The sequence below is a fragment of the Euprymna scolopes genome, chromosome 42 (assembly GCF_053919585.1).
Source record: "Euprymna scolopes isolate OS-2025 chromosome 42, ASM5391958v1, whole genome shotgun sequence".
Taxonomy (NCBI): Eukaryota; Metazoa; Mollusca; class Cephalopoda; order Sepiida; family Sepiolidae; genus Euprymna; species Euprymna scolopes.
This window is the reverse complement of record NC_136523.1, coordinates 48,989,152-49,001,800: the sequence shown is the minus strand read 5'-3', so window position 1 is coordinate 49,001,800 and position 12,649 is coordinate 48,989,152. Positions and strand designations below refer to the sequence as shown.

Here is a 12,649-nt window from a genome sequence, read left to right as displayed (position 1 = left end):
TGACTTCCAGTCTACGTGTCTAACTATATGATTTAAACACCCCCCCCTCTCTCTCTCTTGGTCCATTCTCTAACATGTACAATATAATTTTTTTTCAATATTTTCGTTTTGTAATGTCTTGATTAAACAAGTACTGTAATTCAATCTTTATTGTGAAATTGTTATTCTGGTAAAAAAAAGTCCATCACAGTATGCAGTTTTTTGAATGCGTCCCATCAGACTGGCTTAAATCAAGCTACTTGTTTGAGTGTCTTTATCCAGAAAGGCTAATCTATATATTTAGAAAAGTGAAATTGTGTGTGCGTGTGTATGTCTGTGTCTACATTTCCCTACCAAACTACTCTGATAATTTTCAGTCTACAGACTCAAGATTTGACATAAAGGATATTGAGATTTGGGGAAATCTTTTTAATCGGTTTTCGGGCAGAAATTTGGCTGTCAAGGTGTCAAAGTTTAACCTTTGAAAACTCTACCAAACTTGGGTCTAAACACTTGAAATTTTAAATGTAGGTTACTTGGATAGGGATCAAACTTTTTGAGCCCAAAACAATAGATGTTAAGAGGTCAAAATTGGGGTCAAAGTTAAAAACAATTTGACCTCTGTGGTCTCTACCAAATTACTCAGCCAATTTTTGGTCTAAACATTTGATATTTTACATAAAGTGTATTCAGACATAGGGCAAGCTTTTTAATCGTTTTTTTGGCTGAAAATTTGGCTGCCAAGTGGTCAAAGTTCAAAAGATTTGACCTTTGCAGAAAAGGCGAAGTGTAGCATCAGAATACTACATCTTGGCCTGAAGTTCAGGTAGAGAAATAAAAAACGTCTTAAACTGGAAAGTTTAATGAAATAATGTGTCACTTGGACAAGAAATGTAATTGAAAATAAAAACCAAATTCATCAAAAATTTTTTGAATGATTTGTTAGCTTTAGCAAAAAGTGTTTTTTGATATTTAAGTAAGTGGGCAAAAAATACAGGGTGGGCCAAAATAAGGGTCCTATTTTTAAAAATTCATAAATTCATGTAAGTTTTAAGAAGTGTTTTTCGGCCAAAATTTGTTTTGTTCATTTCAAAAAAATCTCGGAAGGGTCAGTCTACACACACATAAAGTTTGGTGAGTTTAACTTTTATTTTGTGGATGTTATTCAAATTTAAAGATAGGACCCTTATTTTGGCCCACCCTGTACTTAATAAGTTTTCCAAACGTCACTTGTTTTGAATAAAATTTATTTTTAATTTATTTATTGGACTATTAGCCTCATCTTTCTTAGTTGTTTCATGACGTTTCGTCCAACTATTCCTCTGGTCTTCGTCAGGTGGTAACCACGACGGGATAGGAACTGTATTCTCAGCAATTACTGCCATCCATAGTTGTTGTCGTCTCACCAGGTTTTGGCCAAGTAAACCGCTATCTTCAGACAATTCTCACCTGGAACTGTAGAGATTCAATGTCTCTATCCCACGGGCCCCAAAGGGTGATCACGGTTGGATTTTTTGGTCTTATAAGTCCACGTTTATTCATTATCTGAACTTCCATGGTCGGGTCCGTACCGAATGGTATATATGTTATTTATTTGGAATTCATTATTGAGATGAGTATTATATTAATTTATTTTATTGTGGACTATTATTCTCATCTTTATTAGTTGTTGTTTTACGACCTTTTGGCCAACTATTCCTCTGACCTTCGTCAGATGGTAACCGTGATGAGATAGGAACTCTGAATCTCCTAACTGCATTCTCAGTAATTACTGCCTTCCATAGTTGTTGCTGTCTCACCACATGTTGGCCAAGTAAGCCTCTGGATGCTATGGATGGCAATAATTGTTGAGAATGCAGTTAGGAGATTCAGATTTCCTATCCCGTCGTGGTTACCACCTGATGAAGGCCAGAGGAATAGTTGGCCGAAACATTGTGAAACAACTAAAAAAGATGAGGATAATAGTCCGCAATAAGTAAATTAATAAATAATACTCATCTCAATAATGAATTCCAATTAAATAATATAAATTTATTTTTTCTGTTTGTCGTAATTCTTGTCAAGTTTCACACCCCTCGTTTATGTAAGTTTACATCTAAGTAATTTGATGCCCAAAATCTACAGCATAACATTTTCAAAACCCAATAATTATGATCCACTAACTGTAAATATGAGTGTCAAATGCCCTCTTAAAAAAACTCCCTTTATCCTACCTCTAACCCTAGGGACGATTGGCAAGCCTCCTCCTCCTAAAACCTTCTTTAGCCCTAACAATAACACTAAGTCCAAGTGGCAAGCTCCTCAGCAAACAAAGTTCCTAGGTAAGCTACATATAAGTGTCTAAAACAAACAAAAAACAGATCCTTCCTTAAAGAAAAGTGCACGGTTTATCACCCATAAAAAAAATGATGAATTAGTCAGCTGTCCTAAAATGAGAGAATGGTCTCGAAATGGTGAATCATTTTACATTAAATTTATGTGAAACTAACCCCCCACTCTATATTCTAAAATTGTTTTTTGTTTTTTTCAGGATGTTTACACAATTTCCCTTAGCTCAACCTCCTCACCCTCTCATAATTGCACAAAGACCCTCTTAAAACCATAAATAATGTTTTTTAGAAAGAAAAGAAAAGGTGCACAGGATTTATCTTCTATATAAAAAAAAAAAATGGTTAACTGCCCTAAAACACTAGAATAGCTTAACATGGGAAATCATTTTACATTAAATTCTAAAATAATACTTGTTTATCTTCCATTAAAATTTTTCAATGTATTCACACGTAATTGCCTACAATGGTAAAATCGCATATTTTGGAGAGGTGATCAGATGGGGTTGGGGATTGTTAATGGAAGGTATTAATCTACAATAATACCAAAGAAATATTGCAATATATTAATTGTTAAACAGTCCTAGATTTCGATTTCAGTTATTTGTACATATAATGCATTACAATTCAGCTTTGAGTTGTTTAACTTCTTTTCTTTTAACGGATACATGGCATTTTTAAGGAATTGCAGCATATGTATGTGCATTTACTGCAGATTATTTGGAAATCATTAATTTCTTGAGATTTTCGGTAGCATATTCTAATTCCTAGCACAAAAATACACTTATATAGTAAATTTCATTGCTTAATCTTCTGTTTTAACAAAAAAATACAGCATTTTTGCTGAAAAAGTAGTGTAAAAAATGTGACAAAACGCATATGGTTTTGAAAAGAGGGAAAAATATCCAAATGTGTGAGGCACAAAAATAGTCATAACTTCCTTAATTTTAATTGGATTTTAAAATATTTAAAAAGATTCTTAGCTCATCAAGCTCTTTCTATATATATATATATATATTGAAATATTTTAAGCCATCTCAATTTTTACATGTGTATTGCTAATATATGTTATCTCGTTACAGGTTTTAAAAGGACAACCAACTCTTTTAATAGTAAAAACCATTGTTCACATCGTACATACATTTACATGATGCCAACTTACGTTCTAGCGCCAGTCGAAGAAGTGAGTATACGTTTTGTTTGACCCTATTATTATAAGACTTTTTGGTCTCCTGACAAAAGGAGGGTGGACCTGTAAATTCATCCTTGTCCGTTCGTCTGTCTGCATTTTTCTCAATAACTACGCCTTGGAAATTTTTGAATTTTTGCACAAACATTAGACATCATATGAGTAAAAAAAGTAACAGAATGATTTTTTGGGAAATCCCCCCCCCCCCTCTCGTGTCTTTCGGGTTAAAATGGCCAAAATTGACACTTTTGTGCTTATTAAAAAAAAATGGTGCCTTGGATTTTTATAAAACTTTCTGAAAAGTTGTAACTAACTGATTTCTATATAATTTTGTTTGCCTATACTTCGCAATAACTTTTGGGTTGTGCCCCAGGGGCTCTTTTAGGGCTAATAAAAACACTCCAGTTTTTGGACTATTTTACCATATTTGTCCAAAATTTTCTATGTATGTCTATTAAGCAGTTTTGCAATGTGCTGAACTCAAATTTAAATATATTAAGGTCTTGGGGATAAATAGGGGAGAGGGCAAATGATGAACTTAGTCATTTTATTTTATTTTATTTTATTTTTTTATGCATGATGCAGAATTCAAATTTACATATGTTAAGGCCTAAAACTGCACGGTTTGTTCATTTTCACCAGGATTTTACGTCCCCTGGGGACTTTTGGAGCTAAATGGGGGTGGGGGATGCTAAACTTAGTCCTTTTTATTTATGCCTCGTTCACTGTGCACTCACGGAGGACCATGTATGCTTCATTTGTTTTAATATTTAATGGTTTATTTTATCATTAATTTTAAAATTTATAGTTAAAGCTGCTGCTTCGTTCTCAGAGCGAAAATGGGAATATTGAATATCGAGCAAAACTAATGGTATCCACTTCATGGTTATGTCACAATGATGGACATATCCAAACATTACGAAAAACAATAAGCTGGAGAGTTCGAATTGTAATAAGGGAGGCAATTGCTTTCTGAAAGCTTTGAAAATCTTAGGCAAATTTAACAAAACTCAATTTTCACTAATTGTCTTTGAAAACTTTTTTCCTTAATAATTAATTTTTTACCATATCGTTTTTCATAATTTTTGGATATGTTCATTACTGTAACATGAAAATTAAGTAGATAACATTGGTTTTACTTGAAATTCAAGATTTTGACGTCAGGGTGTGAGTTCCGTTATAGAAGCACTGATTTAATTTGAATAAAATATGCATCAAATGTGCTTGAAAGCCAAATCACAACGCAATATTATGAAAATAAACAAATATTTTACTTGTTTGAAATTTCATAATATTTTCTAGAATCAAAATCATGTAATGAATTTTGATCAAAATAAAAACAATAAGTAAAATACACAACGTTTCGGTCCTTCTGGTGTTGAATACGTGTTTCCTTTTTCTCTACGTAGGAAAAGAGGGGTTAGTTCTGTATTGCAAGAATTCGAACCATGGGTTTGAGGGTGGATCCGTAGATCATAAAGTTCAGTCTTTAAGGGGTCACAAAGAAATTTTTTAGGGCTTTCCTATGACTGAATTTTTCGGGATATGCTAATTGTTAATATTAGTGAAAAAAAAAAAAAAAGAAGCGTTTTTTTAAACAGAGGATCGATACCCACGTGTATTTTTATCGGAATCGAGGAAAATCTGAGTTTTTTAGGGAATCGGTATCGGAATCGGAAAAATTTGAGCCTATTTTACAATGCCAAAACCAATTCCTTAAATTATCTTTTTTTTATTTGTATTTTGGTTTAAGAAACATCTTTCACTGCTTGTAGTAATAATAGAATAATAAATATTTATTGATTTAAACTTCCAGTAAGATTTAAATCTATAGATCACCCTCTCACAAGTGTGCTTTTACGTTTGAGGGAATATATTCACATTTAAGATGTGTTTTTACGGTAATTGGAACAAGATAACAATTTTATAATTAAATATCTAGAGATTTTTGGAGAATCGGAATTGGTAATTGTATTGGAATTAGGAATTTAGTACGGAATCGTATTAGAATCGGGGAAAAATATTGGAATCGTCCCATCAGTAATTTTTATTTAAAAAAAACACTTTGCAAGAGGAACAACTCCAATGGGAGAAGGTTTTTTTAATTTTTTTTAAGTTATCTCCCTTTCCATAGTAGAGAAAAAGGAAACGTATTCAACATCCAAAGAAGGTTGCAGGGTACGATAAGAATAATTGTCCGATTAATCAAAATAATACAAACATTCACATCTCATCTCAAAAATTCAGAATTGAAGTAAAATACAGTTCAGTTGCATTCTATCTTGATTTTAACCTTTGTCAGAGGGCATAAAAGTGGTGAAAAACTTTCGTTCAGGAAACTAATTTTAGCGCTTCTGCAGAATAGTAGGATTTGAAACAAATGCATTTCAGGTAAAAATACTACTTATGCGCCATGTCGAAATCAGTATAAATTTTTAAAAATTATGGAAAATGATCCAGTAGAAGATGTTCTAGATCGAGTTTTTACAAAACAATCATACAGACAATAAATGTTTTGCTTGAAAGAAAACAATGCTACAATTTTAAAACTTTTATTGAAAAATCAATTCAGGTAACTTTATTATGCAGTAGAGCTGACATCTATTCAATGTAGCCGCCTTCAGCCTCAATCACCGACTCAATACAGGTCCGATAGCTCAGTGAATATTCGATGTATGGTGGCAATCGAGCTGGCATTGGTGTTGTGGGAGGTCATGTTGGTGATGTTCTCGATGTATGACCAAACAAAGTAATCCAACGGGTTCAGGTCGGGGGAGAAGTGGGGTCAGTTAGAGATGGGTACAAAGTCGTAGCACTTTTTCTGAAACCAAGCCTGGGTCTCTTTGGACTTGTGGGACAGTACCGAGTCTTGCTGCCACACTCAGGGTTTGCCAGTGGCCACCTGATTGCACTGGGGATCACCACACTCTTCAGCACATCCAATTACACTTTAGTGTTGACTTTCAAGCCGACTTTGAAGTCACTTTGTCATGTTGGTTGTAAATAACTGTTCCACATTTAAATATATAATAAAACTATAATTCGATAAATTTTATTTTTCTACTAGAACATTTTTCATAATTTTTGGTATTTTTATTGATTTTGACATGACATGACGTAATAATGTTTTTACCTGAAATGCGTTGATTTTTAAGAACCTTAATTTTACCCATTTTTCTATTATTTATAAATTTTATCCTGCATATTTAATTGAATTTCTTTTTTTTTTTTTTTGTTTTTTGCAGAACGTAACTCAAGATTATCGTACACCATGTAAGTTTTTCTTTAAATACATCTGTTAATTGAATTATCTCCCCTTTGTAGATTATCTGTTTGCAGTTTCTGAAGCTAAATGTTTCTAGCAGTAAATACTTTGGTTCTTCTTCACTATTGTTGTGTAATTTGAAAATTAAAATATTGAATTTCAACTGAAACTAATGGTCATGTCATGGATATGAAAATATCCCCCAAAAGTACGAAATACGATAAGGTATAAAATTAATTATTAACGAAATTTTGATAAATTGGCAAAAGGTTTTCAGTTTTCAGAAAATATTTACCTCCCTTTTCCTACAATTAGAACTCTCCGGTTCCTTTTTTTTTTTTTGCAAAACTCAACTTTTGCTAATTGTTTTCGAAAACTATTTTCATTAAGAGTTATAATAATTTTCTACTTTATCGTTTTTTTCGTAATTTTTGGATATATTCATTACTGTGACGTGTTAGCCTTTTGGTCAAGATCAAAGTGTAGTATCTGTTCTTCAGATGCTGCACTTCCATTTCTTGTTCTCTTTCGGCGGAGGAGAAATCCTTCACGACTGAGACAATTTTTATTTTTGTACCTTTTCTCCACGTTAAAAAAACGACCCTGGTGTCTAACTCTGTCCCGTGGGGAGGCATAGTAAATAGGTACAGGAACAAAGAAGAACCAATACTTAACTGAGTTATCTCCCCTTTAAAGAGTGGCAGGATCTAACACTAGGTGGTGTTGGCTGGCAGCAAATCTACAAAGAGGAGATAACTAACAATTATTGACTTCTAGAGCCATCTCTCTTCAGAAACTGTAAACGGCCAATCTATAAATTCCTTCTACATGTAAAATATATTGAAAATCCTAAACCTTTTCTTTTGGTCCCAATGCTTTAATGAAATGGTTGCAATGGATTTAAAGGATATTGAAAAATATAAAATCCTACAGTTCTTGTTCAGAATTCCCCCCTTATATTAAAAAACAAAAATAAAGAAAAATCCTTATGATGTGACAAAAACGGAAAATATCATATTCGAAAAATTACATAAATTGATGAAGTAGTTTTATTTTAAATGAGCAAATCAACTTTTCAGAAATGGATGTTAACTTATAGAATTTACAATAAAAAATCTTGCAAATTTGAATTATTGTTGAGTTATCTCTCCTGTTTCTTGAGATTATTTTCAAGATGGCAACGCGAGAGATAATCCCTCCTCTCTTTTTCATAAAATTTGATTTTCTTATTTAAAAATAAAACTGTTTGGATGATTTACATGATTTTTGGAATGTGATATTTTCGCTTTGTCATGGTACATACGTTATACAGATTTTTCTTTATTTTTGTCTCATAAAGAAAATACTTTTTAAGGGAATTTAATTTTATCCAATGTCTCCATATTAAAATTGGCTTTCTAAAATCTCTCAAGTTTAAATTATTTTCCAAAAATTATAATCTATTTCTCATAGGAGAGACGTTGTGTTCATCTCTGCTGTATCATTATTTTCAAGGCAATTGCTTGATTGAGCTTCAGTCTATGGTTCCCCTGCAAAACCTTCACAACAAGTGTTCATCTAGCTACAACGACTGTTGAACTCTATACCATATGACTGCTTTCTAGTTGACTAAAACATGGTAATATTCAAGTCCAATGTAAACAAGTTCTTGCTGAACCGTCCTCTTAAATAATCAAATTCTACCAAATTTCCACCATTACTGATCATTAGTGTTGTCGTCAACCACCTGACGTTAATTAGCTCTTATCCTCGAGTGGTCTTCAAGCCGTGATAAGCAGGGACTCCCTTGTAAAACAAAAACAAAAAAATCTTCCTTTCTGCTTTTTTTTTTTTTTTTTTTTAATCCAGAAAAAGATTTCCTGCAAATCTCTAGAATATTCCATGGATTTATTAAAATGTTGACATTGCCTTCTCTTCTGCTAGTGGTGGTGGATGTTATGCACTATAGACATAAATCTTAAAGCTGTTTACTTTAAAGCTTCTTACAATCCCCCCTCGCTTATGGCTACTGACCCTGTGTACCTGTGAATGCCATCCTTAGAACCCAAATCACATATTATACGTCCAAGGGATCGCTCTTTCAGATGGTACCTGTTTTGACCCGGTCCGATGTGGCTGACGAAAGTTTTTAGCAGACATACAAGCACACGCAAACACACAAACTGATGTTTAAAATTTATATGATAGTAGGAGACAGCCTTTTTATGCATTTGACATTATTCAGGTTGAATGCATTGATATTCCTTTTCATGCATAAAATAAAAGCTGTTCCGCTGGCCTGGTTCCTGGTTGCATACAACATAGTAGCCTTCAAATCGTATTTAAATAAGTTCTTGTGTAGCCGTCCCTATAAATAATCAAATTCTACCCAATTCATACCATTAACGATTACTACACTACCACCTTGCATTCATTAACCCTTATCCTCGAGTGGCCTTCTGGCCTTGATAAGTGGTGACTTAAAAAAATAAAATAAAATAAAAAATCAAATGCTAACCCTTACCTGTTTGCTGTAAAATCAATTTCTTTCCCCTTTTCATTCCAGCTGAAAGAATTGATTTATTGAATGAAATTCTGGCCAAATTCAAAGGAACTCATAATTTTCATAATTTCACTTCTGGCAGGTAAGTGATTAATATTTTATTTATTTTAAAGTATGGATATAAGTTCTCCACTTTTTATCAGAATTTCTTTTGTTCATAAACCGACCCATCAAAAATCCAGTCACTAACTTTTGATGGCTAGGTTACGTTCCATACCCGAAAATTAGAAGTTTTCTCAGAAACTACTGTGTTGATCTAGCTGAAATTTTGTACGACGCAGCTGTTTGATACCCAGTTAATGATTGACAAGGGTTAGTATTTAATGCAAAAAGTGAACGCAAATTTAACCATATTTAACCGTCAATTTAGCATAAAACACTCTTTTTAGCCCATGGGCTATAACTTTTGCCTTTTTTTAACTGGCAAAAAGTCTAAATTATTTACTTTTTACAAATTCAGGCAAAAAGGCTGCTCAAGGAGAAAGTTTAATGAGATTAGGTCATTGCCCGAAGGCCAAGAAAGTGTATGTTAGTATAATTTCATGTTAGTTACAACAGTGACATCAGATGATATTTAAAAAAAATTAAAATGAAAAGATTTTGGTTCATCTTCATGTTAGAATCGCCCAGCATGTACCTTATTTCATCAGGGATCATCAGCCTATTTCCCAATTAGTAGAATTGGTTGTTGGACAACACTTAGTAGATAAAAAAGACTCTCCGGAGTGTTTTTCTGTTTTGCACAGAGGATGCACTAAATTCCACCTGTCTATCCTCGAGGCCCTTACCATCAGTTTTAGCCCCCCCCCCCCATCGTTCTGCCAGCCCTGCTGTACTCAGCAGAGACCTACACTCCGCATAGAGAACATATAAAGAGATTGGGAGCCATCCAACAGAGACACCTAAGAAGGATCATGAAGATCAAATGGAGTGACTACATACCAAACACAGAAGTTCTCAGGAGAGCAAACCTAGGTAGCGTGGAAGCTACCCTTGCTACTATGCAACTACGATGGAGCGGGCACATTACTAGAGTGGAAGAAAACCGAATTCCAAGTATGATCTTCTACGGGGAACTGGAAAATGGAACCCGCAAGGTAGGAGGTCAGAAGCTTCGCTACAAAGATGTAACAAAGCGGCGCCTGAAGGCAACGAACATCAATGTCGAGAGTTGGGAGGAACAAGCCAAAGAAAGGAGTGGTTGGCGGAACAGTCTCCACAAAGGAAAGAAAGAAATAGAGAGAAAGATTGGAGAAGCCTTAGAGCTGAGACACTATAGACGACACAACCCTAGCACCCACATATGCAGTGCCTGTGACCGGATGTTTCACACAGAAAGAGGACTATGCCAACACCGAAGGATAAAGCACTGAGGCCCCGACTAGTCATTGTCAAGATTGACGGACTGCCTGATGATTATATTTCACCTTTTATTCATCATCATCAACCATTGCACCCAGTGATGTGTTGGGCAGCAACAAATCCCCTCCAACCCCGCCTATCCTGAGCCAGCCTAGCCAGTGAACCCCAAGAATGCTGCATAGCTTTCCTCTCCCTTTCCACCGTTCTTCAAGTTGCTCTCGGCCTTCCTCTCTCCGTCCTCTCAGCTTTAGTCACCAGAATTCATACGAGTTTCAATTGACTCAGAAGACCCCCCCCCCCATATGCTGAAGTAGAGGTTCTCTTTGTTGCCGTTTCCGTAACATACTTGTTTTATGAGAAAGGGTCAACCCCACAACCTGGAGGACCAGGGATCACTCTTTGCCTGGTTTTTATTCGTCGACCTTTCTGGCAAGGGTGGCCGTGCCAAGAGCTTTCACTCCTACCAGCGTATCTCTAGGGATCATTGAAATGCTCTAGTTCCTTCACCGTGAGAAGGTGGTAATCTAAGAAGGAGCTTTTATTCATACCAATCCTTTAATTTATTTAATTTTAATAATTAATTTGATTTAATATTTAATTTAATTTATTTAATTTGCTCTCGGCCTTCCTCTCTTCGTCCTCTCAGCTTTGGTCACCAGCATTCATACGTGTTTTACTTGACTCGGAAGAACCCCCCCCCTCCCACACGCTGAAGTAGGGGTTCTCTTTGTTGCCATTTCCGTAACATATTCGTTTTACGAGAAAGGATCAACCCTACAACCTGGAGAACCAGGGATCACTCTTTGCCTAGTGTCTATCTGTCAAGGGTGGCCTTGCCAAGAGCTTTCACTCCTGCCAGCATATCTCTAAGGATCATTGAAACGCTCTAGCTCCTTCACCGCGACAAGGTGGTAATCCAAGAACAAGCTTTTATTCATACCAATCCTTTAATTTATGAAGTTCAATGTAATTACAGAACATATAACAAATAAATGACAAAATTTTATATTCCAAATTTCAAGATGTTGACCATCTTACAATTTATTCCTTTAAGTATGTTGACATGCACAGTTCTTGAAAGCACCTGTTTCATAGTACAATGATTTTGCCCTACAAAACAGGTGCTGTCAAGAATCATACATATCAACGTACTTGGAGTAATAAATTGTAAGATGGTCAACATCTTGAAATTCAGAATATAAACTTTTGTCATTTATTTATCATATGTATATAAACAGTATAGCTACATTCCAAGATCCAAATATTTATTTTTCTTACCAACATACTGCATATTAAAATTTTGGTACATTTTTCTTACAGATCTGTTTCGTTATGCATAAACAATCGATTATTATCATGTCAATATTGAATCTTTTTGTGCATATACATCTCAGAAAAACAAAATTTTTTTGCTTAGGAAGAAAAAAATGCATGGCAGTATAATGTTGGAAAGAAGAAAATTCATAAAAGACCCAGCAATGCGTATTTGTGTAGGCAACAATCTTGAATCATATAGTAAAGCAATTCAGGTCCTAGTCAACGTTTGAATTAAAAATGCTCTAGAAAAGTCTTAGTCAACAAAGAAAGTATTTATACTTATATAATAATATTACTTTATTTATCTTATATTTATTGTCTATATTATGTTAACTAGGGTTATATCTAAAATGGGTTTACATGGGTTGTGGATACGAAACTAACTACTTACTTTTTATTAATTGCATTTTTTTTTTTTGTAATTTACTAATATTGATAAAATGTAAAGTCAAAGTTGTGTTTTCTGTGATATAAGCGTTGTTTAAATTTTAGAATAAAATATGTATGAAGTATGTTTATAAGTTAAATTACAATGCTGCAATATTATGTAAGATTAATATTTTGCCAATATATGCCATCATTGCCAAAATATAAATTTTAAACAAATATTTGTTTATTTTACATAATATTGCATTGTAATTTGGCTTATAAATGTATTTCATATGTAT

The 12,649-nt window shown here is 34.0% G+C and overlaps 1 protein-coding gene across 5 annotated transcripts in view; it reads left to right on the top strand.

Annotated features, from left to right (window-relative positions):
• The window catches only part of LOC145267099 (pseudouridylate synthase 1 homolog), a 163,249-nt gene that overhangs the window by 50,439 nt on the left and 100,161 nt on the right, over nucleotides 1-12,649 (top strand). For all 5 annotated transcript variants that reach the window (XM_080123097.1, XM_080123099.1, XM_080123101.1 and 2 more), the window contains exons 9-11: nucleotides 3,389-3,489; nucleotides 6,741-6,768; nucleotides 9,306-9,384. In XM_080123097.1, coding sequence (XP_079979223.1) covers nucleotides 3,389-3,489; nucleotides 6,741-6,768; nucleotides 9,306-9,384 — 208 coding nt within the window. The remainder of the gene's footprint in view (nucleotides 1-3,388; nucleotides 3,490-6,740; nucleotides 6,769-9,305; nucleotides 9,385-12,649) is intronic.